This window comes from Balaenoptera physalus (assembly GCF_965194825.1).
Source record: "Balaenoptera physalus genome assembly, chromosome: 16".
Taxonomy (NCBI): domain Eukaryota; kingdom Metazoa; phylum Chordata; class Mammalia; order Artiodactyla; family Balaenopteridae; genus Balaenoptera; species Balaenoptera physalus.
In genome coordinates, this window is record NC_138898.1 from 26,940,921 (window position 1) to 26,966,996 (window position 26,076).

A 26,076-nucleotide genomic window follows, 5' to 3' on the forward strand; every position below is an offset into this window, starting at 1 on the left:
TGAGTGTGGCCCTCTCCCAGCATCCTTAGCAAAGCCACTATCACCTTTCACGTTCTGATGGAACAGCCAGGAATCTAGGACCTTGTGAGAGTAGCTGTCACTCTGGGCCTCAGTTCCTATCTGTAACCCAAGGGAGGCTGAACCAGAAAGGGCTAAGTGCCCCTCTAATTTGCATAGTTTGCCCCTCTAATTCTCATGTCCACTTCACCCCAGCCCAGGTCTGCATCTGTCCTTAATATCGCCTGCTGAGCCCTTGCAGTGAACGCACCTTAGTAGGCATGCGGGGGGGGGGGGGGGAGGAATTTGTGGGGAGGGGTTCCAAGCTTCGCCTAGAGGCTCTGTCCCCTCACCCCACAGAACTGCCTACTTCTCAGCTCCCATACCCCCCATGCTATCCAGGACTCGTTGTCCCAGGTGGAGAGAAAGGGCGCTGGGTGAATGGTCCCAAGGATGCCCTGGGATGTTTGGACCATGGGAATGAACCACGGGTCCTGGAGGGTTGTCAGATCTGAGGCAAAACAAATCAGTTTTACAGCTGCAGCCCCAGGGAGCTGCATCTGCAAGGTGGCTAAGAGCCAAGATTCATGTCATGTCCCCAGAGCTAATTTTCTCCAGCTGGAAACCAGTTGACAGTTGAAATGTCTCAGGGGTTCTGAGGACAGTTTCTCCTCGGGAAGGTGGCTGTGGACTAAGGTGGACAGGGGCACAGAACTTTTATAAACCCTAGAAGTCTAGGACTGGAGTACCCTTTCCTAGAATATTCCACTCACACAGGGTTCTGGTGCCCTCTCCCCCACCGCCATGGCAGGAGCTAGAATCCCCCGCAGCAGAGCAGCAGGGTGCCAGTGTCTGCACCTCGTTATAACAGAATCCAGCTCAGAGTGACTCCCGAGGATGTTCTATCAGCTATGTGTCCTGGAACTCAAGCCAGAACAAAGAATGTCTCTCTACAACAGTCTCCCTGCTAAACGTGCCAGAACCTCAACTACAATCAAACCCAGACAGAGTATCTTCCTAGGCAGTTCATCTATTGTGGTCAAGACCTTCATCCAGAAGAAATGTTCTAGATGCTCACCTAGAACAAAGAATGGCTCCTTGAAACATTTCACCTGAGGTGTCTGGAGCCTCACCCATAAAAGAGCCCACAACAAAGGGTGTCTCCTGAGGAACATTCTCTATGCTCCGGATCGAGGTTGCCCTCCCCCAAATCTGCCACCCCTCCATGCTTCTGCCAGCCTGTACCTCTCCGATGTCTCAGGGTCCTCCCTCCTGTCCACCCCCAGCACCGTCAGCCCCCCACCCCAACTTCCCACCCCACCCCAACTCCCTCCTTTAATTCCCCTCTTGCCCAGGCTCCAGACCTCCACCCACAGGAGCTGTACCAACCTCGTTCACCAGATGCTCCCGCCTCACCCCACATCTTCCGTGGCCTCCTCCATCCTTCTCAGAGGCAGCCCACCCCCACGCCCCCTGAGGAGCACAGGGCCTAGGTCATGGACCCCCTTCTCTGGCGGGCCCACCAGAGTTGACAGGTGGGCAACTCCAGGCAGGGGAGAGGGTGTGGGGTCCTCAGCACCAGCCGTGATATGGAGGCCTCCATGAAAGTGGGGCAGCTCACGAGGAGCGTAGCACCAGTTGGTTCCCTGGGCCCCGGTTCAGGGGAGTTTAGGAAATGGGCCACAGGGCTGAAAACAGGGCCAAGGCCTGGGGCCTCCACAAGGCTGTCCCCTCCCGTGAAATAACCCAATGGTGGGCGCCACTCTACCCTTGAACCAACAGATCCACTCCCCCTCAGCCTGGTGGCCCTGAAATTCTGGGCTCAACACTGTGCTCGATGTGGGATCAGCCAAAGTTCCTCCCTTTTTGCAGGGAGACTGTGACCTACACCGTGGTCTCATACTCCAGCAGCTCCTGGGGGATCCCGATGCTCCGGTACTGCAAGCGGGGTGTCGTAGGCGAGGAGTATTCCAGCGCCAGAATGGTCTTCCGGAGCCGGCGGTCGATAAAATGAGCGTCCCAGGCAGGGTACTTCTTACGAGGCAAGTCAATCCGAATGACAGGCCCCTCTGTCCGCAAGGTGCGGGCCACGGGCGTGAGCGGCAAGCCAGGTCGCACCTGGAAGACAGGTGGTGTGGGGGTCCCCGCACGCTCGCCTCCCATGGGGGCTCCATCCCGCTCAGCGCCTGTAGTCCTGGGCAGGGACCTCGGGGGACTTGTGACAGCATCGGCTGGTGGGCCACAGGTCCCTCGGGCCTCAGGGCAGATGCAGCCAGGCATCTGGGGACCCAGCAGGGGCCCGTTAGGGTGCAGGAGGCAGTAGTAGACACACATGAAGAATATGCCCAGTGCGAAGCTGGAGGCCACGACGCAGACCAGAATAAGCGAGTGGAAGTCAGTGGAGAAGTTGCGGCTGGAGTACCAGAAGCCGGTGAGCACGGCGTTCTCGAGCAGGACGATGCAGTAGTAGAGGGTCATGCGGCGGCGGCTGCGGCCCTCCTTGACGTTGAACCAGCAGAAGATGTAGATGATGCCCACCACCATGTTGTAGATGATTTCCTCCCACTTGGACATGCAGAAGTCCGTCTCACCCTGGATGACCCAGAAGGTCATGACGCACCAGTGGGCCACAATGAAAATGCCAAAGTAGAGCTTGTAAACGCTGGCGAAGAGCGCGAAGGCCAGACTGCGGGCCGCGATGGCAAACAGGTGCCACAGCACCTGGGCCACGGCGCCCTTGTAGGACAGCGGCCTCTTGTCGTCCCGTGAGTCCCGCAGCACCTTCTGGTAGGAGGCCAGGGTCCAGGCCAGGGACACGAGTGAGGCGGAGGTGGAGAGGGCTGCGGAGACAGGGTGGGGGCAGGGTGGGCTGGGTTAGGGATGGGTCTGGGTTGGGGTCTGAGGAAAGGGGGAGGGGTCTGGGTCAGGATCTGGGTTCTGAGGAGGTGTGAGGGAAGGGTCTATAAATCAAGAGGGGTGTGGAGAGGGTCTGGGTGGGTGGTCTTCAAGAACATTGAGGCAGGGGTGAGAGTGGACAGGGCTGGGTACTTCTGCAGGGGTGGGAGCATAAAGGGAGAGGGGAAGTGGGTGATTTTGGTCTCCATAAGGGTCAGGTTGAGGTCTCTAGTATGGGGCTGTTAGGGTTCAGGCGTCTTGGTGGGAGGGTGGGAAAATAGGGTCCAGGACTGGGAGTGAAAAAGGAGGTGAAGAGGGGGGTCATGATTAGGGAATGGAGGAGCCAGAAGGGACTGTTAGAAGCTACAGGCCACCAGGATGAGGCTGGGGCATGGAAAGGAATATCCAAGCTGAGCACAGCTGAGGGCATGGGAAGAAAATCCCAGGTGGGAAGTTTCGACTGGGGCCCAGGACCCTGGGCGAGGGATGCCCAGGGAACCTGAGAGATGGTGATAGAGTCTTCTGAAACACTGAGGATGTGTCGGGCAGTGTCGGGGTGGGAGGAACGTGGGGAGCTCCAGGGAGACTGGGAATGTGGTTTTTCTCTGACACTGAAGGGGTTGGCCTGGTCTGTTAGGGTTAGAGAAGGGGCAAGGTGGGTGGGCGGGGTGAGTTCATGGGGACCAGGACAAAGCCTGGGAGGAGTTCCCAAGGGGCTGAAGAGCAGTGAGGGGTGGATGGAAAGGCTCTCTGGAAACTGGTGGTGATTCAGAGAGTCTGTGAGGCAGAGGGGTCCCCAGGAGATGCAGGCTGGGATTGGGACAGTCTGGGGAAAGCGGGGGCAGGGGACTTCCCTGAGGGTCTGAGGTGTGGTGATGGGGTCAAGGGCCTTTTTGGACTTGGCAGAAGTGAGGTCTGGTCTGCCCCGGCAATGGCGGGGGCGGGGGCGGGGGGGAGGAGGGCGGGAGGGGGGCGTGCGCAGGGAGCCTGAGAAGAGCAAGGGGGTGGGGTGTCTCCTAACACAGAGGGTAAGGGGGCCATTGGAGGGGACCTGGGGGTCTCCAGAGGCCTGGAGAATGGTGAGAGTAGAAGGGGCGGGGCCTCCAAAACCCCGACAGTGAGTGCGCCGAGGTGCGGGGAGGGGACAGGGCCTCCCCAGGGGGCCTTAAGCATGGGGCGGAAGTTGGGGGGCGTGGGGGGGGGGGCAGGCGGAGGGGCGGGGCTCACCGGGCAGCAGGTCAGGCGCGCCGCCGCGGTGCACCAGGAGGCTGAGCTGCAGCACAAGCTGCGGCGCGCTGCGCAGGAAGGTCTCCAGCAGGCGCAGCATGCTCACGTCGGCGCTCTCGAACAGCATCCGCCAGTAGAAGTGGCGCCGCAGCCGCTCCCCGCGCCAGCGGCTCTGCAGCCCTAGGTACATGGTGCGCAGGTACCTGCGGGAGGACGCGGTGCTCAGGCTGTTGCGCGCGCTCATCCCCCTCGCCCCCTCCCAACCAGACCCTCGCCACCCAGCAAGTGCAAAGCGCCAGGACGCGGCGTTGCCCTGGGCAAGTCACTTACTGCGCTTGTTTCCTCAGCTGTGAAACGGCCTCATTGAAAGGATCACCTCACGGGGCTGTTGTTGGGCTGCTCCCACTGGGCTCACTAGCTTAAAGCACTGGCACAAAGTAAGCCTTTAATACAGCATTATAAGGATCATTATTGCTATGGCAAGTTAGGGCCTGCTTTCTTTGCAGGATTCTGGACACCTTACCTGGAGCTTGCAATAACCCTATTATTATCCCCATTTTATAGATGAGAAAACTGAGACTCAGAGATGTATGTCATTTGTCCAAGGTCACACAGCTAGGAAGCAGTGGAACCGGGATTCAAACCCAGGTGGGCTGGTCTCAGACCCACACTCTAACCAATAGGCAACACTGCCTCTCACTGTAAGCCATAAAGGCTTGCCCATACACAGGTTCCTTCAGGGAGAGTCCTGGTGCCAGCCCCCAGTTCTGTTGCCAGCTTCCTGGCCTTTTCCCCAACCCCACGTCTGAGTGCCCAGTTCTCCCCGTAGGGAAGCTGCTCAGAGATCCCCTGGCATTTGCAACTTGGCTGCTTCCTCTGGTGCCACTTCTCCCAACAAACTTCACAGCTCCAGCTGCTTTGCACACGTCACAGATTTGCTCGCCCTCACTGCTAAGCTTTTGCACTTTCTGTTCCCTCTGCCTGGAACACCTTGCCCTGTCCGCCAACCCCACCCCAGCCCCAAACCTGGATAACTCTTGCTTTTCATCCAAGGCTCAGCTTTTAGATACGACTTCTTCCAGGTAGCCTCTACTGATCACCCGCCACCCGAGGTAGGGGCCTCTCCCCGGCTTCCCTCCAACCCAGCACTCGTCACAGTGGGTTGTAACTGTCTGGTTATGCATCCGTCTCCCCCAGTCTGTGAACTCCATGAGTATGACTAGGTCATAACTGACTTCTATACCCTCAGTTCTTAGCACACGGTAGGTGCCAGTCCTATTGGCTGCATGACTGAGTGCATGATTCCAAGTTTGTTTAACTGAGTGGAACTCTGGTAGCCCCATAGGAGGTATGGAAGGGATCTGGAAGTCTTGAGTTCAATTCCTGACTTTGCTTCTAATTTGCTGTGTGATTTTGAACAAGACCCTCTCTGAGCCCTAGTTGATCCCATCTAAAGTGGTTGTGAGGATTAAATGGATGAGGTACTTTGCAACTATAAAGTGCAGTGCCCATTAGGGTGACAAAGGACCTGTCCACACAGATCTCTGCCCTGGTTCCTTGCCCAGCAGCTCCACTCCTGGCTGTTGCAGGTACAGACCCTGCTCCCCAACCCCCAAATGCTCTGATACACAGGACAGGCAAGCCCTTTTCATAAAACCAGAGAGGGCTCCTCTAGGAGTCATATCCCCGAAAACCAGGGGAGAAAATCCCACCAGATTCAATGACCCTATTGCCTGAATCCAAAATCAGGGAACCAGGGATCTGGGGATCTATTCTCAGATGTGAAGTGCTGGCATTTCCAGGATGTTCTGTATTCAGCTGTGTGTGACCAGCCCAAGGGAGGAACCACAGTGCTCCCTGGAATTTGTGCTCAGCTAATTCCCAGAGTTTTCCCAAATGCGCATCCTGGTCTTAGCAATGGTGTGGCCCTCTCTGGGCCTCAGCTTCTCTATCTGCCAACAAGAGGGATGGGCTTGGAGACTTTGGAGATCCTTTCAGAGCTAATGTTCTGGGACCCAAACTTTCCCCCCAAAACATGGCCAGAAACATCCCATTTAGGCCTCTCCTTCCCATCTCTGGGTCTTCTGAGGACCAATCGGTGGTGTAGACACACCCTCAGTGTGAAACAGTATGGGATTGGCACCCAGGACGGGGAAGAGGGCTGTTCCCTCAGAAGCTGACTCAAGATGCAAAGGCCCTTCAGTCTAACTCTCCCTTCCAGTGCTGGAATCCCTTCAGCAGTTCCCAGCCCCGTGCATTTACCCCTCTGCTCACACACTTCTCAGAACAGGGAGACGCTACCTCTTGAGGCAGAGCCTTTGGCTTCCGAGCAGCTCCAGGGCCGAACTGTGTTTCTCCTGATGAGCAGAAATTTGTCTCCCTGTGACTTCTATTCTCTAAGCCCCTGCCTACCCCCCAAATAAGGATCTCTGCAGCTAGAATCATTCATTCACGTAGCAAGCATATCTTGACCACTTGCTATGTTCCAGGCCCTGTGACCTTAAGTACCTCACAGTCCCACGGGAGGACAGACAAGCTAAGAGCTGAAATAGATGCTCTAAGATGCTGTGGAACCCAGAGAAGAGATGGGTAACTTTAGCTGGGGAAGACTTCCTGGAACCTCCCAGGGAAGACTCCCTGGAGGAAGAAACATTTGATCCCCGTTTTAAAGCATGGGTAGGCATTTGAAGGCACCCGGGAAGCGGAAAGGCGTTTTAGGTGGAAGCCCAACTAAGGCAAAGGTGTAGAGGCATGAGAGAACATGGCTTTTTAGGGGAACGGCCAGTGTTTTGCCAGGCCTGGTGGGGAGGGTTGTCCTAGGGAGGAGCATTAGAAGACTAGAATTGTGAAGGGCATCAAATTTTGGACTGAACAGTTCATATTTTATTCTAAATCTGAATCCTATCCCAGAATCAGGAGTGATATGATCAGCTCGGTGGCTTAGAAAGCTCACTCTGTTGGCTGGCTTGGAGGAAGGCCAGGTGAGTCCCCAGTTTAGTTCAGGCCTGAAATGACAGGGCTGAGTTAAGGCAGGGCACAGAGGAGGAGCCGAGCGCAGAGCTGGAGATGCCATAAGTGGGGGCGACTCGGGGAGAGACCAGGATGGCCCCCAGAGCTTCTCAGGGCCCAAAACGCAGACCACCTGTCCCAGCCTCCATCTCCCCCTTCCCATTCCCTTTCCCAGTCCTGTGGCTCCGGCTTTGAACAGGAAGGAGAGACCAGCTGGTCCAGTGTGAAGGGGCCTGGGGAGCTGGGGGAGGGCAACACCCTGGAAGTTTCCCTCAGGCTGGAAGACCATCTGTTTCCCGGCCTGGGTCAGCATGAGAAAGGCCCCAGCCCGGCCAGCATCCATCACCACCTGACAGGCCGCTTGCCCAACTCCCCACCCACTCCTGTCCCCTCCTGTGCCAGCTCCCAACACCCCACACCCCAGCTAACAGCAGACAAAGGGCTTACCCAGCCGAGGGCCGCTGTTGGGCCAGAGCAAGGAAGGGGGAGGGGAAGAAAGAAGGCTTCTGAGACCCAAGAACATGGGGTCAGCAGGGAGCGTGGAAAGACCATGCTGCAGTCTGAGGGTGAAAGGGCCTCGCTTCAGCCTCATTCTGCCCCTTGCCCCTTTTGGCAACAGGACCAAAAATCGTGGCTGTCCTTTCCAGCCGGTGGTAAATGCTCGTTGCCAAGGACCTGCGAGGTTTTCATGGGCCTAGCAAAACATTTGAAGCCTGGAAAAAAAATTGGCTCTAAAACACAGGGAAAAACTGCAGAATCAAAATTAATAAATGTTTAATTAAATGTCTGCAAAACAAAGCATGATATCAGCCAGTCGACTGCAATTTGGCTTTTATCTGGGTATATATAATTTACATTTGATGTTTGATATGGCTGCATTTTAATATGCTTGATAGATGTGGGGCCCACAAAAGTCTTAAAACAGCTCTGCCCAGGACATACAACCTAATTTCCCTGGGCCTCAGTTTTACTTTCTCTAGAAAGGGGCCCAGCACTTGCCCTCCTGCCTACATCACAGCCACTGGGGTGAGGATCAGGAGACAAGATGGCAGTATGCTGGGCTTGTGAGTTTGCCCGTGCCCTGGATGCTGTGTGGCCTTGGGTAATCTCTCTGCCTCTCTGAGCCTCATTTTCCCCCTTGTTGTGGGCATTTGTAAACTGTAGAGGGATGTGCACATAGTGAGGGTGAGCATATGCTAGGTGGAGGCCTCTGGCTCCTTCTGATCATCAAGCAGCCTCTCTCTTTTAATTGAAAGTTGACGTACTAGCAGGTGCCCTTCAAACCTCCTCCAGGAAGCCCACCTGATCCCACTCTACTTGAAAGGAAGTTGGAAGAAGTTGATTTTCACCACAAATGGGACCGATGCCACCTACAGAGAACACCTCATCTCAGGGAAAGGAATCCAACTTCAGGGGCAGTGCCTCTGCTCTCCTCCAAAACACATCCCCAGTCTGTCCATTCATTGACACCACCCTGTTCCAGGCCATCATCATCTTCTGCTTTCTCAGTCCTGCATCCACCCCTGTGCCCCACCACCATAGTCCATTCTCCACATGGCAACCAGTGGGATACTTTAAAAACTAATCATGTCAGATCATGCTATTCCCCATCTCAAAATCTTCCAAGGGCCTCCCATCCCACTTGGAATAAAATCCAAGCATCTCCCCTTGACTTGCAGGCCCTAAACCATCTGGCCCTTTCTGTTTCTCTCAACTCGTCTCAAACCACTGCTTCATTCATGTCCTGGAGGTTCCTGGAAGCCAGCCAAACTTGTTCCTGACTCTGGACCTTTGCACTTGCTACTTGCTCTGCCTGAAACACCCCCTTCCCCAGACCCTCCCGTGGCTGATTCCTCAGCTCCCACGTCACCTTCTCAGAGAGGCCCCCCAGGCCACCCATCCCATGTCAGCCCCTCCACTCTCGCTAAATCACTCTCATCTCTCCTATCACTCTGTCTTAGTTTCTTCTTAACATACACTATGAAACAATTTTATTTATTAATTTACACATCTATTTTCTGTTTTACCACTGTGGTTTGCTGAGGGTCGGGACCTCATCTATCTTGGTCACCACTGTGTCCCCAGCATCAGTACGTGTAGTAGGCACTCGATAAATATTTGTTGAATGAATACATGTGCATGAGTGTTTGCAGGTGTCTCCCTCCTGACCTTGGAGGCCCTGGGGCTTCTCTGCCTGAGTTTGCATAGAACCAGAATATCTGTCTTTCCTCCTCCAGGAAGCCTTCCCTGATGCTCCACAGCCTGGTTGGGCCTCCCCAGCTCTGACACGCCCCAGCCTTAAACTGCCTGAGGCCAGCGTGAGCCAGAACCTAACAGACAGCTCTACCACCCCCATTTTACCGGTGAGGAAACAGAGGTGCTCAGAAGTTTGTTTTGGATCTAACTTGCTGACTCCCAATCTTTGGCTTGGAGAAGAAGCCTATCTGAGAGGAAACTGGAAATTGAAGCGGTAAGTGTGTATCGTTGAGGATGGGGTGGGGAGCAAAATGACCAAGCCTAGAGAAGAGAGAAGCCAGCAGTGAGGGTGTGAAATCCCTCCACTCAAAGATCCGAAAGGCTGTCTCCTCTGGACCCCCCAGCCCTGCGAGCAGGCAGCTGGGCAGGAGATGAACAGAGCTCATTCCCTTCTCCCCAGGCCCAGGGACTTCCCAGCACTGAGGGCTCCTTTCTAACAGGCAGAAGAGAGAAGGATGAGGGGATCCCACATCCCTAAGAAGCCAGAAAGTTTCTGGGTCACCCTGTCTCTCTCCTGTTCTCTGTTCCTGGGTTGCCCTGAGTCTCTGGTACCAGTCAGGGCTGCTGGCCTTGGCCTCAGTCTCCGTGCAAAAGGTCAGCCTGGACCCGTCTTTTGTGTGTCCTCACATCCTCGGTCATTGTCTCTCTCTGTCTCTGGCTCAGATCAGCTTGTTGTTGTGTCTGTCCCTTGAATGCAGGGTCAGCCTATTTATTTATCTGTTCCTCCGTTACTGTCAGTCAGTCAATCTATTTGTCAGTCAGGGTCACCCTGGGACCCTGGGTCAGTCCTCCTGTCTGTCCTTGGACTATAGGTCACATCGTCTCTCAGATACTATGTCCATCTGTTAGTCAGCTTGACCCTGGGGTCCCAAGTCAGCCTGTCTGTCTGCTCTTAGAGGCCAGGAACGTCAGTCTGTCTGTCCCTTGGATGTCAGGATAGCCTGTCTGTCCCCTCGGATACCAGGTCTGCTTTTCTGTCTGTCTTTCTGGCTGTCTCTTGGATACTGCCTGTTGGTCTGTCCGTCTTTCAGTCTCTCGGTGGCTTGGTCCATCTGCTGGTCTGTTGCTCAGCTCGTGGCTCGCGTGACTGCCAGTTTTCCGGCCGCCCTCCCCTGCCTGCTCCCCGTCTCCCGACTCTGGGGCTCTCTCTGTCTGTCTGCGTCTCTCACATCCTCGGCTCCTCCATCTGTCGATCTCAGCGTTTCCGTGTGTGTGTTCTTGTCCCTCTGCACTCCCCCTCACAGCTCTGGGCCAAAAACACAGCAGCTTCCAGCGGCTCCCCCACTCCCACCCCATCCAGAAACGGCACCATGGCCAGTTCTCTTGTCTCCATTGTGGGCCAGGCTTGCAGGCTCTGGAGGGTGACCAGGCTGGGCTGATGGAAAGGGGCAGAACACTATACCAACTGGGCCCACAGCTGCTCCGTAAGTCTGTAGGGGGATAGTGTGCAGGCAAAAATAATGATAATAGCTCACGCTTATTGAGCGCCCACTGTATGATAGGCTGTGCTAAGCCTTTTTATACATATTGTCCATTCCTCACAGCAAATCTTTGAGGTGGGTACTATTATTATCCTTATTATACAGATGAAGAAACTGAGACCCAGAAGGGGACTGGGACTTGTATAAAGTCACACAGCAAGTTAGTGCCAGACCTATGACTCAGACTTGGCTCTCCATGGGCCCCTGCATCAGAGAAGGTGCTTCAGTTGCCTGGAAGGTATTCAGAGGGCTGCCTGGGAGGACGCATGTCGGACAGGGCTGGACCTAAAAGCTTTGCTTGGAATTATGTGGGTTTAGAGAAAACTGGGGAAGGGGTGACAATAGTAGTTGGGGCGTCAGGAAACCCAGGCTCAAGGCTTTCACTGGACTTTCTGGGAAAGTCCAATCCCTCTGTGGGCTTTAGTTCTCCTACAAAATAGGTCCAAGGAACCTGATTCTTGCCTACCCCAAGGAGTTTTCATCAGGCGCATCTCCCCACCCATCCAATTCTGATAACATTAAGGCCCAACAGCTGTGTCCTGAGCCCAAGTACTTCTCTCCACCCCACTGTCATCACTCTGGTCCAAGCCACCCAACCCCAAGCAGAGGCAGCCTCCATCTACCTTGATCTCCTTCCCTCCATCCTTGCCCTTGTAGACCGTATTCTTCACACAGCAGCCTGAGGGGTCCTGTAAAATCCTAGGTCAGGTCATGTCACTCTCTACTGTCCTTAGAATAAAATCCTCACCATGACCTGTGGGGCCCGGTGCAATCCAGCCTCTGTCTACCTCTAGGACTTCATCTCCCTCCGCCTTCCCCCTCTCCCACATCTCCAGCTACACTGGTCTTGCTTCTTCCTGAACACCCCAAGCTCTTTCCAGCCTCAGGGCCTCTGCCTGGAAAGGGCTTTACCAACACCTGGCAAATTCTTATTCTTTCCATCTCAGGTCAGTGTCACCTCCTCAGAGAGGCCTTCCCAGATCCCCCCCTGCCTTCCAAAGCAATTCTACCCACCCCTCTTGCCACTTTCTGTCAAGTTACCCTATTTTCTTAATAACACATATCACAACCAGAGATGATCTAATTTACTTGCTTACATATTTCTTGTCTGTCTCTCCATGAGTGTGGGGACCATGTTTGTCCTCTTCTCTGCTATGCCCCTAGTGCCTGGCACATAGTTAATGTTCAATATATATTTGTTTCTTGAATGAGTGAATGAATGGAGTGTGAATGTATTTTATAAGCCCCCAAGTGAAGGCTGTCAAGTGCAGAGGGAAAGAATCAGCCTTGAGAGTCAGGGAGACCCAGGTTCAGATCCTGACGCCATCATTTACTGTCTGTATAGTTTTAGGCAAGTTGCTTCCCTCTCTGAACCCTTCAGCTCAGTGCCCACCTTATGGGGTAGCTATAAAATCAGAAAGTGGTGATTTGTATAAAATGCCCAGCCCAGTGCAGGGTATTCAACCAATACGAGGTTTTAAGAAGCTGACAGACTCAGAGGCTCCAGCAGGGAGAGGAGGTCTTGTAGTTTCCAGTTTAGTTTCTGGCGAGGCTGAGACCTACTCCTCGCCTGACTTTCCCTGGTGCTCATTGAATCCATCCTCAGGAGACAGAGGGTCAGAGAAGTCCCTTCTGGACAAGTTCACAGGGCAGGGCCTTATTTGGGGTCTTCGCCCTCCTCCAGAAAATAACTGCCACTCATCAAAGGCCTTCTGTGGGTACTTTGCTAAAATCCTCACTGCAGCCCTGTGAGGTTTCGTGGGCATGACCCCCATTTTCCAGATGAGGAAACTGAGTCTCAGAAAAGAGGAGGTTCACTTGACGTTTATTCACCCAGCATTTTTGAGTACCTACTGTGTGCCAGGAGCTGTGCTTAAATGCTGGTGGACACAATGGTGAGCAAGACAGACCCAGTCCATCTGGCACTGTCTAGCGGGGAACCTGGACATCAATGAAATCGTCCTGTAGACTTGAAACGACAGACATTCTGTGGGTTGCAGACATGTTCCAACTGGCTTCCGTGCTCCAGCGCTGAGGAAGGCAGTGCTATGGGGGAAGCGCCCAGCTTGGGAAGGGCGTGGCAGTCAGGGAAGGCTTTCTGAAGGAGGTGGCTACTGAGGCATGATCTGAAGCAGGCACAGGAGTTAACCAGGTGAAGGGAGGGAAGGGAGTTTCTGGCAGAGGAACAACATGGGCACAGGTCCTGAGTTAGGCGGAAACAGTAAGTGGTCAGAATGGCTATAGCTCCAGAAAAGGAGGTGAGAAAGCAAGGGATGAGGGGGACCATGGTGAAGCATTTGGTCTTTATCTGAAGAGTGAAGATAGTGTTGGCTAGCACTTCTGCATTCTAGAGGGAGTACCCTGGCTGTAAGGAACAGATTAGAGGGAGGCAAGGGTGGAGGTTGGGAGACCAGTTACCAGGTGAGAGGTGAGGATGGTCCAGACAGAAGGGGTGGACCCCAGAGACATTTAGCAGGCATTTGGAGAAGTGACTTGCCCAAGGTCAGTAGCCTGAAGCATCGGAATTGCATCTCAGATTAGGAATGGTGGACTCCTTCATTTCACCACAGGCATGGATCAAGCTGAGGACCTAGATGCAGTCTGTGAGTCCCCTGCAAAACACTGGGCCTCCAATTATACCGCTTCCTCACCTGAAATGTGGCCAAGGAAGCTCCTGGGGGGAATGGCCTTGAGGCCCCCTCCCCATCTGTCCACTCCTCAATGCTGAGTACTCCTGCAAGGATGCAAAATGGGGCCTTCCTGGAAGTGGCAGCCTAATGAGTCATAAATGTCAGTGAAGGATGTGATTTTACACGTTTGGCTCCCATTTCATATGGTGCTGGGAGCTGGGCTGTCTCCTTCCTCCTCAGCAGCCCCCTACAGAGTCACAGCACTTTTTTTTTTGCTGGGCTAAGGCCAAACATCTCCCTGCCACTAATTTTAGGCTCTGGCTGTAAAGCTGAGACCCTCTCCCAACCCGCCCACTGCAGTCAGCTCCCAGACAGTGCTCCTCTCTTTGCCCAACAGGGAAGCAGGCAGCTCCTCTCCAGCGAAGCATTTGGGACCAGGTTCCTGCCTCTTATGTTCTTCACTGTATGAGTGCAGCCAGATCTCCTTCCCTCTCTGGGCTTCACTTTCCGCATCTGTGAAATGGGTGCAGAGCAGAGACTCAAAGCCAGGACTCCATACTCTAGCCCAAGGCTCTTTGATCCCCGCTTTCCTCTTTTCCTGATATCCCTGTGTGACATTGGGATGGCATGAGCCTGTGAGGGAGAAGGAGTTAGATCCTGGTCTCCTGGTGGCATCTGAAGGTACTTGAAGATCAAGGCAGGGAGAAAGCACCACTTCTATTTGTCTCTGATCTATGAGATCCTAGATGGTAGAGGGGCCGAGCTGATATTATGAGGGGCTCTGGGGAATGAAAGAGAGGTGTCTAGAAAGGTAGCTGTCCCTCAGCTCCAGCTGATTGCTGCCATGGGAGAATGTGAGCCCAGTATGGCTGGAATTTCAATTTTTCAAGAAGAGCTGGAAATTAGGATATTTATGCAAAAAACAAAACAAAACAAAACAATAAAACCCAAAAACTTCAATTTGGAAATGTTGGCAACTAATTTTAAAAATACCATATGAATTTAAAAGAAATTATTATTCCTTCTTTAGGTTTGATAACAGTATTACACACTTCAGTTATATTTTTTAAAAGTCTATCTTTTTAGAGATGTACTGAAATATTTATGGATGCAATGATATGACATCTGAGACGTGCTTCAAAATAACATGGAAGGGCAAGAAACGGGGTGGGGTCCAGACCTATACTCTCCAACACCTACGTGTCCTACACTAGCCACATATGGTATGGTTCTTTAAATTTAAATTAGTTAAAATTAAATAAAATTTAAAATTCAGTTCCTCAGTTATACATTTCAAATGCTCAATAGTCATGTGTGGCTAGTAGCTACTGTATTGGACAGTGCATTTCCTATATACATATATAGCATTTCCATCACTGCAGAAAGTTCTTTCGGATGGTGCTGGCCTAAATAAAACAAGGTTGGCCAGCAGATGATCATTCTTGGAGCAGGATGGTGGTACACAGAGGAATCATTATCCTGTTTCCTCTGCTTTTATATATTTAAAATTTTTCCATAATAAAAAGTTTCATTAAATAGTAGGGGAAAAAAAATACTGTGTGGGACAAACACATCCTCAGGCTGGATTTGCCCTTGGGCCACTGCTTTGCAACCTGTGGTCCAGCAGATAAGCATCACAAAGCACCCAAGTTAGATCCACAGACTCTTAAAACTGTGAGGGGCTTTAGAGATGACTGGCTTATCCTCCAAACTGAAGGCAGGAGGCCCTGCTACAGCTTCCCTGCCAAAGTCAGTCATGTTTGTCTGCATGCATGTCTGGTGATGTGGAGTTCACACCCTCGGGGCAACCCAGGGAGATCTTTCTTCTTATCAAACAGCTTCTGCCTCCCTTTAACCTTGGGTTGTCACCTATCCTCACACTGTCTCTGGAGTCACAGAATAAGTCTCCTTCCTTGAAGGGGGGATCTGTGGGTGAGGGGTAGTGAGCGTTAGGACCCTTGATGCCCTTCTCCCACCCCCTATCTTGTTATGAAGCAAGTAGGATGGGCTACTACTTGGGCCAATAATAATTGGTAGTAAATATTTTCTGAGCATATAATATGTGAAGACCCTATTCATTTACATTATCTCAAGACATCTTTACAAGAACCTTAAGGAGTGAATACTATCACCCCATTTCACAATGCGACTAGAGCTCCAGCTGGTGGAGCAACTTGCCCAAGTTCACACAGTGAGGAAGCCATGGCGCCATGGGCTGTACCAGTGCCCCAAGCTCTCAGCTACTCTGCTGTCTTGTCCAAGTCCTGGGAAAACTCATCCAGGATTCCCAAGCCCCCAACTGGACTTTACAGATGGGGTAACCGAATCCCAGGCAGAGAGATGTCTTGCTCAAGATTCTGATTTCAGAAACAGACTCACAGACTTAGAGAACAGACTTACGGTTACCAGGGGGGAAGGGTGGGAGCAGGGATAGATTGGGAATTTGGGTTTGACAGGTACACACTGCTGTATTTAAAATAGATAACCAACAAGGACCTACTGTATAGCACCGGGAACTCTGCTTAATATTCTGTAATAACCTAAATGGGAAAAGAATTTGAAAAAGAATAGATACATATATATGTATAACTGAATCACTTGCTGTACACCTGAAACTAACACAACATTGTTAATCAACTATACTCCAATATAAAATAAAAAATTTAAATAAAGTTACGTTACTAACAGTGGGGGAAAAAAAGATTCTGATTTTAAAGATTCTATTCAGTTCACGTGAACGTTTATTGAGCACTTACTGCATACGAGGAACTTCATCTCCTGTCAGACACACATGCATCCTCCTGGGAACTCAGCCCCGGGGTTGCTTCTACCACATCTTGTACAAATACATATGTATTGCCCTTAGCCTGCATTTGTTCATTGACGGTTTGGAAGGCTGCGGATGAAGGCCTAAGCAGACCTCAGCGCTGTGTCCACACAGCAAGGGGCTCCCACACTGCCTTAGCGCCCCCCACATCAGCCACAGATGCAAACTCTGCTTCAACAGAATTCGTGTTCTAAGACCCTACTATGGACCTCACCAAAGCTCGCTGGGTACAAGGCCACCAATAGCAACAGAGTGTCAGCTCGGAGCCAGTCATGGTGGGGGACAGAAAGAAGAACGAACAAGGCCTCAACTCCTCAGGCGCTTTTAATCTGGTAGGAAAACCAGCCAGGTGGGCAAGGATCACAACAGAATCTGATCAGGACTGTGGGGCTGAGGAGGAATGAGTAATTGTGCATGGGGGGAAAGTCGGAGAGGAAGAACCCAGAATGTCAACAGTGGGTACTTTATATTAAAATAAAATTTAAAAAATACTTTTCTGACTTTTGCCCTCTTCCCAAAGCAATACATGATTGTTTGTTTTGTAAGAATACACTTAACTAGCAAAAGGTAGTATCTCTTGGTAGTTACACATGTGGGCTTGGGAGCCTGACCGCATGGCTTCAAACACTGGCTTTGCTACTTATGTATTAGGAGGCTGTTACCTCTCTGTGTGTCAATTTCCACATCTGAAACATGGGCCAATAATGCTAGCTAACACTACTTGAGGACTTAATGATGTGTTGAATACTGTGCAAAGCATGTTCCATATATTAATTCAATAAGCCTTCATAATGGCCGTTTGTATAGGGGTGTTATCCCATTTCACAGATGAGGAAACTGAGGCCCAGAGAGGTTAAGTGACTTGCCCAAGGTCACATAGCTCCTAAGTGGCAGAGTCAGAGTTTGGGCTCCACAGTCCTTATTATTCATTATTACACTCCTTACCTGACAGGATTGAAGAGGAATGACCTAATCTATGTCTCTATAAATGGTGACTATAATTTTTAGTAGTATCTGACTCTTTAAAAGCAGGTATACATGTTTTTAAAATGTATGCAGGTAAAATGTATTTCTTGGTTAATTAAAAATCAGAGTAAAATCATCAAGTGATACAAGAAATATCTAATTAGTAAGGGAAAATCTCCCCTAACCCCACCTCTGCGCCCCCAGAGATAATAAGTGGAGGGGAGTCTTCCTTGCACCTTTCCTGCACTGCCTGAGGTTTCAACAAGAGCATACAGCTCCTTTTTAAACAGACAAAACAACCAAGCAGTTTTCATTTTAGATGAAAAATGACAACAATTAGCCTGATTGAGGAAATGGGAGGTGGGGTCTGAGGGGCAGAGGGTGGCACATGTTGAGTTTGTTCAGGGCAAGCGTCTCAGAAGGGGTGGCATTTGAGCTTGTCTTGTGGGATGTACAGAGTTTCACTGGGAGGAGGATGGGGCGGGGTGTTGCTGAAGGAAGGACTGCAGGCAGCTGCTTAGACGCATGAAGAAAAAGAGCATGTGACTTATTTGGGGGGGAGGGAAGAGCAGTGAGGAGATGAAAGGGTGGGAGGTGCGGGGCTTGACACCAGGCTATAGCATTAAGACTCGCTCAAGGGGCAGAGGGGAGCCAGGGCTGGCCCTCTGGCTACAGAGTGGCAGGGTCAGCTCTGAGCTTTAGAACTACCATTCTGGCCGCAGGTGGAGACAGGATGGGGAGGAGTGGGTTGGGGGGAGACCGGAGGCTGATAGGATTTCCCAGAGGAGGAATTCCGAGGCCCTAACAAAGGCAGAGTGGTGAATGGAGAGGCCAGAGAAGATCCCAACCCATCTTCCTTCCTCTCCCTGGGGACCTTCGTCCCAGCTGCCGGGGGTTCAAAGCCATTTCCTGGCAGCCCTCCCTCCTCCCCCAGGGCTTCTCCTGTGTGGTCTTTATAGATCAAACAGGGGACGCTGGGCCCAACTGCCGCCGCTGTGTCTGTTAGGAGCTGCTCTAATGGCCTGTTGCTGCCAGCTGGGCAGGGAGAGGAGGGCGGCCGGGTGGAGAGAGACCTAGAGAGGGGTCTCCCAGGAGGTGGGTGGTGAGGCTAGACTGGAACAACCCTGCAAGGTCAGAGCAGGGAGGGACCTTGTGGATAGTCACCGAGTTCAGGGGGTTGTAAACATGTTTCAGCTGTAGGACTGTCAAAACAAAATCTTAGACACATGACCATCATATCAAGAAAGAGAAACTTGAGATACTCAGGTTGAAATGATGGTAAGAGGTGAAACACAGTTTGAAAACCACTATGGAATCCAACTCCTGACCTGTTTTATGTATTACTTATATACTTGTATTATTACTGTACAACTAGTAATGGCTCCTGAGAATTGAGCACTTCCTGTGTTCCAGGCACTGTGCTAAACACTGCACATACATTCTTTAATTTACTACTCCTCCAAGCCACATGTGATACATACTATCGGTAAGAATGTCCAATTTGCAGATGAGAAAATTAAGGCACAGACAAGTTATGCCATTTGCCCCAAATCACAGAAAGTGGCAGACACAGGATAAGGCTGATTCCAGAGTATGAGTACTTAACCATTAACTGTCTGGCCCCAATGGGGAAACTGACCAAAGAAGGAAAGATATCCTGCCTGCTATGCCTGAAACAGACCCCCGCCCCCTCTGCTACTGCCCTGGTCCAGCCCCCATCTTCTCTCACCTGGATCATCGAGGGTGGGTCTCTTAGTGGGTCTCCAGGCTTACCCTGGCTTCCCTTCAGTCCATTTTCCATCCAGCAGCCAGAGTGCGCATTGTAAAGCATAAGTCTAGACCCTGTTCCTACTCTGCTCAAATCCTCTTGGGCTCCCCACTTCATGCAGAGTGAAAGCCCCAATCCTGCCCCCCGGCCTGTGGGGCCCTGCGTCATCCACCCCCGGCCACTCTGTCCACCATCGTCTCCTACAATCTCCCCCCAGCTCTCTGCTCTGCCACAGGGCCTTCTCCTTGCTCTGCTCCTTCCCTGTGCCTGGAACGCCCTTCCCAAGACAGCCACACAGCTTGCCCTCACCCTGTTCAGCCCTCTGCCCACGTGCCCACCCCTCACAGAGGCTGCCCTGACCACCTTATCTTGAAGGGCCACACCCTCCTCCGTTTCACTTTTTCCATAGTTCTTACCACCATCTGACCCATTATATTTTATATTATGTATTATATTTATATTATATATTACATTTATATTTTATATTAGGTAATATATATTATATTTTATTTTGTTTGTTTATTGGTTTCTCCCACTAGACTCTTGAGCTCCAAGAGGGCCGGGACTTTGTCTTGTTCACCACTGTATTTCCAGCACTTAGCGCAGTGCCTGGTAGACAGCAGGTGCTCCATATATTTGTGGAATGAATGACTACAGATTAAATGCACAGCTGCCGTGTCCCTATGGCTTCAGGGTCCTTCAAGGCCCTCTTGCCCTCCTGCCCACCCACAGGCCACCCGCTCAGTGAACAAACCTCTTTCTACAGGGAACAAAGCCCAGGCTGATGGTCCTAACCATTGCCAGGGGTTCTGAGTACTTGACGATGGCCAGCCCTTTGCTAAACCCTTGGTAGCCAGCCCTTTGCTAAACCCTTGGTATATTATCTCTTGAAACCTCGAAACAACCCAAGAGGTGATACCATGTGGTCTCTAGTTTATAAAGGATGAGACCCAGGCACAGAGAGATTATGTGACCTGTCAGGATCGCACATACAAAGTGGTATGGTCAGGATTTGAACTGAGGACATTTGAATCCAGAGTTCATGCTCTTAACCATCACGCAAAGAATAGAGCTTCCCAGACAGGAGCCCCAGAGCCTGACTTTCATACCAGGTAGGTCACTAATTCATTTCCGAACTTCTCTGGAGTGCAGGGCTTGTGAGGAGGCAGAGGGAGCAGTGCTGGGGCCTAGACATAGAGAGTGTGGTAGAGGGAGGGCCTTCAAGGTCCAGTTTGCCTCTTTCCTTCCCCTCCCTCCCACTTTGGGGTCCCCAGATCCTGACAGCCTGGGAGGAATCCCTTGCCAGATCGTCTTCCACTAATTGGCTTAACAAACCACGCTTATCTGGGCAAAGCTGGGGCCCAGTGAGTTTAAGATTAGGGAAAGCAGGATTCATGGCCTACTGCTCTCCTGCGCACAGGGTCAGAGGGGACAGGGTTAGGGCTTTAATTGGCTTAACGTGCTGAGTGGCTTAACAGCTCAGAGCGTTGGGGGTGGGAGCTGGGCAGAAGGGGATGAAAACACAGGTTGGTGTCCAGCCCCCAGCCAGCTTCATGTCTGACCAGAGGATCTGTGTGTTCTCTCAGGGATCAATCTGTCTCTGTACCGGGCCATTGCTCTGGGATCCTCGAATGCAGCCAGTGTGGTGGTGTCAGGGATAGAGCCTGGGCTTGGGAATTAGACAAAGGTGGGTTGACACCTCACCTCTCCCCCACTTGCTCAGTGGGTGACCTTCGGCAAGTTACTTGACTTTTCCAAGCCTCACTTTCTTGTCTGATAAATGGGTATATCAACTGTCACCAGAGGGAAGGTTTTGGGGCAAAACAAAATCACATGCCTAGAGCACCTCACATGGGACCTGCTGGGACATGGAGGGTGCATAGTGTCTGTGAATTCCTTCCCTTGCTCTCCCTCCTCAGAGCCCCATTTTGTGATTAAAATAATAACATGCGTCTTGCAGGGTTGTCTGGGAACAGAAGAAGAAAGGACCTCAATCAATTGTAAGGAGCTGGCCAGAGGTTACAAAGAGGATAGGCCCACATATGTTTCCTGTGGTTGACACTATTTTTAAGAACCTTAATTAGTAGTTGAATACTGGCAGAATTCACGAAAAAAAAAAAATCCCAATTTCCCATTTCTCTTGAGAAATCAAGACTTGACAACACCTGGTCCATGGTTTCTTGTGGCACCATCAGCTGGAGCTGGGTGGTAGCTTCAGCTTCTCTAGGACACTGCTTGCCCCATACTGTCCCCTTGTCTGACACCCATGTACTGACACAGTCTGTGTTACTAGCTCCTCAAAGTATTCAAGCTTTTGATTCAGCATTGTACAAGCATAAGGAGTTGAAAGATATCTTTATGATTCAAATTAATTTATTCAGATCTGGGGGCGTGGGATCAGCAGGTGAATGAATGGCCAGTCCCTCAGCTTTGATCATGCAGGTCTCACACACACATCTCCTTCCTCATTACCCTGGGTTCCACCCCTCAGAACATCTGCACCAAGTCCCACTGAACAGTGAACCTGTTCTTTGTGGGAACCTCATGTTTGCTTACCACATTGCTTAGTTTCTAGGAATACCAACTCTGGTGGCTTCTTGTCTGGATTTCTCTCCATTTAGCCAGACTCTCAGCCATTTTTGAATCCAAAGCTTTTGGGACAGGGGCCCAGAGGTTTAGCTCTGATATAGACCCAGAGTCAGAATTCCAGAAAAGGGAAGGCTCTTAAGGTCATCAAATCTATTATTCTCAATTTACATACAGGGAAACTGAGGCCCAGAGGTGGGAAGAGCCTTGCCCAAAGTCACCTAGCCAGCTAGTTACAAACCTGGATGAAGTCTCCTGATCCCACCCTACCCCCAATCCAGCACTTTCCTGACAATATACACGGTCTCCCCATCCTTATCCACATAGTTCAACTCCCTCCCCCTCCTTTCCCACTCTTATCTCAGTCCAGCAGAAGCCCTGACTTTCTATCATCCTGGAATCTTGGTATCTCAGACTCGTAATTCTTTGAGCTTGGAGGACACTTTAGTGGCAGAATTGCAGAGGAGATAAATTGAACTTGGGCTTTGAAGGCAGAGAGTCTTGAGTCCCAGGGCTTTTACTCCCTAGCCATGTGACCTTGGGCAAGGATTCCCTTTTCTGAGCCTCCATTCCCTCATCTGTTAAGCAGGAATGATAATACAACCACATTGCAGGATTATTAGGAGGGATACAGGAGATGAAGCAGGTAAAAAGGCAATCAGTAGTCTGGCACAAAGTGAATGCTTAATGAAACAATTGTTACAGGACTGTAAATTAGGGCTCTCATGCCCCTAATGCCTAAGTGAAAGAGTCCAGATGTGATCAAAGAGAATGGAACTGGACAAACTGAAGCACATAGACCCTGTCTAAATTGTTCCAGGCCTGATATTGCTAGATGCATTTTTTTGTTTCAAGAGAAGCTAGGATTTTGGATTTTTGAAATACTATGCAAGCCAGACAAAATACTTCTGTAGGCCAGGTTCAACCTAAGAGCCATTAATCTGTCATCCCTGCAAAATCATCTCATCCCAAGCCCCTCATTTTACGAATAGGGTAGAGTAGAAATTGCTAGCCCTTTTATCTAAGAAACCATGGAGTTCAATGGACCCTCAGCCATCTGCAGCCACTCCCCTGAGACCCCCACCTCCACCCATGGACATTTTTTGCTCTGTATGAGGCAAATTCAGTTTATGTTCAAGAAAGAAGTATGTATTTCTTGTAAGTAGATTCTGAAAATGGGAGAAAGGGGTTATGAGGTAGCCAGTGAGTCAAGGGGCAGCTGGCCCATTTTAGGCTGAAGGGAAAAGGGGATGAAGCTTTGGTTACCAAGAATAGGAAGTTACCATTTCAGAATCTAAAAATATCTTTCACCATCTGTCCACTCGGGCACAGAATGATAAATGCAGATTAGTTCCTGGATGTAGACATGAATATTTTTTGTGTCAAGCTAATAATAATAACACCACCTAGTGTGGATAGAGCTCCTCCCACCTTTCCCCCCAGGGCAAGCTAAATGGAATACATACATCATCTAGGCAAGGCATAGATGGGGAAACCAAGTCAGAGAGAGATTTGGCAACACAACAAGGGTGACACAGCAAGTGAGCAACTGGGACAAACCCTGGGAGTCCTCTTTCCAACCCTCAGCTCAGAACTGCATCTTCTGAGTTAAGCACAATGTGTTAACAAGTACCAGAATAAATATAACAACAGCAATAATCACCCTTTACTCCACAGTGACTTTGACTTTTTCCATGTTTTCCCCACAGGTGTGATAATCATGATAATCTATTGCATTCCTAAAATATGTTACAGTCTGCAGGGCCATTACCAAGACCTTCTCTCACCTGACCATCCCAATAGGTAAGAAAATGTAATGTAGATCAATGAGATGAGAAGAGTAGGGAATCGCACTCTCTTCACAGGTGAGGAAACTGAGGCTTGGAGGGAGGAGGGGTTTGTGTAAGATCAAATAGCAGACAAGTTCATTCTGTCAGTGCACAGTAGAGCCTAAGCTACTAGAGCAATACAGACTCAAGGGGAACCCTAGGTCCAGAATTCCCCCTGTCTCCAGTTAACTCAGCTCAGCTCAGCAGCCACCCTCAGTCCTGGCAGAGGAAGAAGCCTAGAACTGGGCTGCTTGTACAAAGCTTCGGTTTTGTCTTACTGTCCTGAGATGAAAGGACAGATAGTGGCTATCTAATCTCAGATTCAAGATCCCATATCCCCATGGCTCTGTTTTGGGGGGGGGGGGTGCGGCGGGTGCTGCAGAGACACTGGGGAAGTCCTAGGAGGCAGAAGGAGCTAGACATCTTCTCAGCTGGGTCCACCACAACCTTTCCCAAAAGTCCAAAAAGTTTGGGTGGGATATTCATTTAGCTGCCTCGAATTCTGTTTCTCCTGGGAGGTTGGGAATGGACTGCAGTTCCGAACTGAGAATCTTTGAGAGCAGAGAGGGACTTCTGAGATCTTTCCTAAGCCCAGGCTCAGGCTCAGCACTCAGGCAGAGGGGAGTGGGACAGGGCTGGATGGAGCCCTGGGGCCCTGTTCCAACCTTCACATTCATCTCCATCGGCCCTGGGCCCTCCTCATTCACACACCCCTGAGGATCTCTTTCTCTTTCTTCTTGCCCCATTCCCTCTTCCCTCAATAGCCAGATCATAGAGGATGGTACTGAGGTTGGTCAGAGTTAGAGGGCAGAGGTCAGGGAGGAGCTGGCAGAGAAGGAATCAGAGCTGCAATAGGGTGGGGCGGGGCGGAGGTCAGGACAGGAGCGGGCGTGGAGGGTCAGAGAAAGGCTGGGGCGGCAGGCAGCCCCTTACCACCTCCCACTCCTCCAACTCAGTTCTCTCCACCTGAGCTTCTCCTACCTCCAGACCTGGCCGAGCTGCAGGACGTGGACGAGGGTCTGCAGTAGCCAGACGCAGAGGCGGCGGCAGCGGCGGCAGCGGCGGCGGTAGGCGCTGGCCGAGGAGGGCTCAGGTCGGGGGCCCAGATCGGGGCTGCCTTCTTTGGTACGGAAGGCGACGGCGCTGTCCTTGGTGCTGATGACCGGCCCGCCGGCGCCGCTGCCCTTGGTGCTGACTGCGGGTCCCGGGGCCCCGGCGGTCTCCGTGTAGTCGTAGACGAACCAGCGGAAGCTGAGCAGTTGTACGACAAGCGAGGGCAGGATCACAAACAGCAACGTGAGGCCGAAGTAGGTGCGCTGACCCTGCAGGTAGTAGGAGGCCGCCAGCCACAGGTCCGTGGCGCCGTCGGAGAAGAACACGAGCAGCGCGCACAGCACCCAGCAGCAGTCCCGCAGCTCGTAGCGCGGCCCCGGGCCTCCCGCCCCGGTTACCCCGGGGTCCCCGGCTGCCGCCGCCGCCTCCCCGCGCCCACCCGCACCGCCCCGAGCTCCTCCGGCCGCCCCCTCCGGCCCCGGGCCGGCCGCGGCCACCGCTCCATCCGACTTCGCGGCCATGTTGGCGGAGCAGGAGGCGGGGAGCGACTTCCGGGCGGCGGAGGGGGGTGGGGTGCGGAGTGGAAGGACCCTGTGCGGGCGGCTCCCGCCTCCTCCTCTTCCTCTTCTTCTTCTTTCTCCTCCCCTACACTTCAATTATTCATTCCCCTCGGCGCCGCCCCCGACCCCGCCCTTCCCCCACCCCGCCTGGGCTGTGGCCGGATGGGGGCAGCCCTCCAGGGAATGGAGAGGGGGAGGGGAGGGGAGAGCATCCCAGGTCACCCTCCCCTTCCTTCCTCAGAGGCGTGGGGCTCCAGCCACATGCTTTCTGCCTCTAAGCCCCCCACCTCACTCCACTTCCTTCTTTCCTCTTTTCTTCACCATCCCTCTCTCCATCCTCTCCTCTTCCATTTATCTCCTCTGTTTACCTTCAGTGGTCTGGGTCTGAGGAGAGTAGGGGACCAGGGACTTGAAAGTAAGGGGCTTCTTAGGCAGGCACCCCACTAGACCATCACTCCATGCTAACACCCCACTTCCTCGTTTCCAAAGTGTTCACGTATTGTTCCATCCCTTTCTTTGATCTTGAGAGGTCTCTTTTCTTATTGTCTTTTTCTTATTTAAGCTGAGTAAACTGCAGCTCTGAGAGTTGCTGTCTCTTCCCACTCTCCCCTTTCCCTCCCTCAGGGACTGCCTTCATCTGGCCACAGCCCTAGTCGAACAGAGGCTGGGAAGGGGGCAACATCAGAGGGAAAAGGATGAGAGGAAACACCAAGCGGAGGAAAGAGCAAGTGCAAAGGCCTGGAGGCCTGAGACCGGAGGGCATGTTTTCAAGGAAGTCTGGATCACAGATCCAAGGAGGTGGAAAGCTAGGAAATTTGGGGCTGGAGAGTTCCAAGGGATGCGATCCTAAAGAGCCAGAAGCAATGGGGAACCACTGCAGAATTTGAGCAGGGAAGTAATGTGATCAAATCAGGATTTGGAAAAAAGACCTGCAGCCAGAGGAGAGAAGTGCTTACAGGGAAGCAGTGTGGGGATGGAGAGACCAGAGAGAG

The 26,076-nt window shown here is 51.8% G+C and overlaps 1 protein-coding gene across 1 annotated transcript; it reads right to left on the reverse strand.

The window, feature by feature from the left end:
- Positions 1-1,354: 1,354 nt before the first annotated feature.
- Positions 1,355-25,065, reverse strand: XKR7 (XK related 7). The gene is made up of 3 exons (XM_082429805.1): positions 24,453-25,065; positions 4,120-4,322; positions 1,355-2,837 (listed from the first exon to the last, which is right to left on the reverse strand). Exons 1-3 carry the CDS (start codon positions 25,043-25,045, stop codon positions 1,882-1,884), a joined length of 1,752 nt encoding a protein of 583 aa, XP_082285931.1. The 5' UTR covers positions 25,046-25,065; the 3' UTR covers positions 1,355-1,881.
- Positions 25,066-26,076: the final 1,011 nt, after the last annotated feature.